The sequence below is a fragment of the Brachionichthys hirsutus genome, chromosome 12 (assembly GCF_040956055.1).
Source record: "Brachionichthys hirsutus isolate HB-005 chromosome 12, CSIRO-AGI_Bhir_v1, whole genome shotgun sequence".
Taxonomy (NCBI): Eukaryota; Metazoa; Chordata; class Actinopteri; order Lophiiformes; family Brachionichthyidae; genus Brachionichthys; species Brachionichthys hirsutus.
This window is the reverse complement of record NC_090908.1, coordinates 12,575,770-12,579,568: the sequence shown is the minus strand read 5'-3', so window position 1 is coordinate 12,579,568 and position 3,799 is coordinate 12,575,770. Positions and strand designations below refer to the sequence as shown.

Below are 3,799 nucleotides of genomic sequence, written 5' to 3'. Positions count from 1 at the left end.
GACCACCGAAATCCATTTATCCTCCTCTCCAACTGAAAAATCCTGTAACTTATTTATCGGGTTTTATCTTGAGCCAAGGTTGAATCAATTAAATTCTGATCTGAGATTTGGGCATCGATTCTGGATCACTTTATCATTTTAGTCAGCACTGCTTTCTTCTGTTTTTCTTTTACGATTTCTCTAACGCCATCAAAAAAGCCAGTTTGTCACAGCAGTACGAGTTTAAGAAGTAAAACTAAAAATAAACACAAATGCAATTATATTTTTGCGGATGTAGTACGGTTCTCTAGCCACTAGATGACAATGTCTATGTATGCCATTATGAGAGAGTGAGACATATAATTGGGGCTAAATATTGTTTTCTCATTGACATCTGGATCAAATAAAACAATGACAACATTTTTATTGAAATTATTTTACATTACAAAATCAACATTCTAAATGTCCAGAGAGGACTGGCCGAGGAGTTATGTGATAACAGTAGTAACACATTCCCCCGAGCTGCCCGACATCCCGCACGCCGACGTTAGCCATCACCCCCTGGTTCCGTGCCTCAGCCTCCAGCCACAACAGCCTGGCATCAGGGTCCTCATCAGAGAACTGGAGTAGAGATCCTGAGCTCCGCAGCACCTCCAAACACTGCTTCAGCACCAACAGGCCTTCCCTTTGCCTTCCTTAGATCTCAACAAGGCATCGGTGGTGCCTTTGTCAACAATAAGATCCACACTCCCAGAACCAAAGTATTTTTGAAGCTGTGTGCAATCCAGCTCAACAAACTCAATCCGGGAAGAAAGACTACGCGGTTCGACAGCTTCGGCTTGGATGTGTTCCTGCATTAGTCGCACAGCTACGGGGGAAATATCAGCACATGTGACCAAAGCCGGGAGAGGCGAATGTCTGTAAATGCAGGGTCCGAGAGCAGAAATGCCGCAGCCCATGTCTACGACTCGGAGCAGAGCATCGGGGTGAGGGCTGCTCTGCAAAAGTGGCATAATGAAGTCTCGGATGGTACGAAAGCCAAAGAACCACTCGAAGTTCTTAAAGGTTATTCTGTTGCTGCTCTCGGCATAGAAGCGGTCCCAGGTTGCTTTCTTATCCATGTTTTCTATCAGCTGATCTGGAAAGAAATACAAAAATATTAGTATTATTATATTAAGAGAATGTAAGCAGTAAAACATAGATGGTACTAGAAGAAGTCAAAATTCCTGCAGGTCATATGCTTGTTTGAGCCGACACAGAACGCTCTCTGAAATAAGAAGTGTACAAATTAACACAAGTTCATTCCTTTTATCCTGAGTAAGTAAAAAATAAAATAATGTTGCAATTCAAATATATTTTATTGTTTTAAATTGTATAGCTCAACCCTTTAGTAGTGAAAGTTTCTAACGTTATATTTAACTATTGTAATTATCATCACTTGATAATTTATTCATTAATTCCTTTATTCAAGTTTGGAGCCCCGTCCTCGTGAATTTCCTGCAAACAAATACAACTACGGTGGCCCTGAAGTGCAAATCACTACAACGCGCAACACACTGGGTACACAACATTGTTGTAGTTTGTGCTACTCAACACCCCCTGCAACGGTACTACAACAATAAATACAGCAATAACACTGAGACGGGTTCAAAGGTTAACATAGTCCTATTTAGTAACCAAAAAGTACCTGAATGAATGTAACACCAAAGTAAAGTAAGCTCACGTCACCACTGTGCTGTAGCTGGCTCGTCCGTTTACCTGGATGAAGTGGATGTGGTCCTCGGTGCGGGACAGCTGCGTGATCTCGCCGTCTCTCCTCTTCAGATCGGCGATCTCGTGGGTCAGGCGCTCCACGTGTCCCTCGGCGTTGCTGAGGGCCGATTTCTTGTTGGAGGAGATGAGCTTGGCCATCTCTTGCTGCATCCTCTCGATGGCCCGGATCATGTCGCTGAACGTCTTCTCGCATTCCTGAAATGCTCTCTGGGCTGAGTTCTACAAAGGAAATATCAATTGAATGCCGTCATCATCGTCATCATCAGCAGCACACGGAAAGAAGCCGTCATTGCTCTTCCAGGAAGGAATGTGTTCCTGATTGGTTCCTCCGGTTCTGAGCGGTCCATCGGGTTCTCTCTCTCTGACGGGTGACGATGGAACAAACCTTGAGCGCATCCACCGCTTGCTTCAGTTCCTCCATCTGCCTTGAGCCGGTCATGAATCTTCTCCTGGATCTCTGCCTGGGTGGAGAAGAGAGAACTCTGAAGCCAGATTTCTTAAAATAAAACTATGGTATTGAGAATAAAATGTGATGCTGTTGGTTTAACACTATTTCAGGGATCATGGAGCGTGGCGCCTTGTTTGTCTGACTCATCCGCAAGGCAACTGTAATCCTCACTAATCACTGAGAGTTGATTATGTTTGCTCTTGTGATTGTTCCGCAGTGTTTTGTGTTATTTGGCATTTACATGATGTCTGTTTCCTTTCTTGTTAGATTCTCTGCAGTGGCAGTTGGACGATGCGTCAGCAGCAGCATGCAATCTTTCTGCCAATCATGTCGATCGGAGTCTTTAATCCGTCACTTTGCTATTTCTAAATCCTCACTTCAGGCACATGTGCTCTCTGATCTATAGGCAATCTGTCTCTGCAGAGTTTTCCTCCGGGAGACAGATCATTGATGAGTGATAAGATCTTAGGCTTTAATCCCAATGCGAACAGGATTGCAGGACAAATTGCACATTTGGAACAAATAGTGTCTTTGAGCTCAAGTTTAAATTTTTTCAAAGAACATTTGTCGAAGGCCAGTGATTAGAAGTCATGGAAGCATTCGCTTCATCTTCATCGTGACGAAATCTCACAGCATGCTCTCTTTCTGCACCGCAGGCATGGCCGTACCCATCTGTCGCCATTACAAGTCATGATCTGAGGCTTCTATGTGTACGGCCTCAGGCAAGGCATCTTGCTGTGGCCAATTTTACTTGTGTAATTTTAGAAAGTCTTGTCTGTGTCAAGTTTGAAAAGTGGATCTGCACTTTCAACCACTTGTTCAGACTCACTGGTCTGAACAAGCCACAGTCTTTATGCTTAAGAAAGATTAAGATGCGTTCTTAGATTTGCCATATTAATTAGTACACAGAAGTACCCAACTTTAATTATAACTATTTCAGCTGCAGGTTATCAGGCCAACAAATGAGTATGTTACCATCATAATTGTATATTATATCATCTACCCAAGGTTAGATGGCTATGCTTCTTTGCCTGGATGTGCGGAGGGACTATAAAGTCTCACATTGCGCTGCCTGTCGCTATCGGACACACTACCGCCTGAGGGACTAATCTCACTCTAGCTGAGGTGTTAGGATAGAACAGCGCAGCGGGATGGAAAACCATTCATCCCTGTTACACTGATCGGGCCTCAGGGATCAGTCGTCAGTGTGACTCAACTGCAACCTCCACAGGCAAGAGAAATCCATCAAATGTATCAATATGCTAGAAATGTGTCCTGTGGAAATGTGTGACATGAATTATTTATTGTAATTCATTTGAAACGACAATAATAGGAAGTACAATAAGAAGATCAATAGCTATTTGTTTTAGCAGGTGGCATGCAAACTGTAGAATTAACAGCTAGAAACAGTTAGCAGCTGACAAAAATAGTGGAAGTAGTTTACTGTAATTAAACTTATGTGTCGGAGAGAGGTCTTCGTCTATAGCTGCACACCTCTGAGTGAAAAGAGCGGCTGAGCATTTCAGGTGTTCTGATGCCCTTCAAAATAAAATAACATTCCTTAAATATTTCATATTGTACAGTAAAATCTTCTTAGTT

General features: G+C 42.9%; 1 protein-coding gene across 1 annotated transcript; it reads right to left on the bottom strand.

Annotated features, from left to right (window-relative positions):
- Nucleotides 1-429: 429 nt before the first annotated feature.
- On the bottom strand, nt 430-1,109 carry LOC137901945 (citrate synthase-lysine N-methyltransferase CSKMT, mitochondrial-like). The gene is given in 2 exon segments (XM_068745979.1): nt 430-656; nt 659-1,109. Coding segments are annotated over 2 exon segments (669 nt in total). The 5' UTR covers nt 1,101-1,109.
- Nucleotides 1,110-3,799: the final 2,690 nt, after the last annotated feature.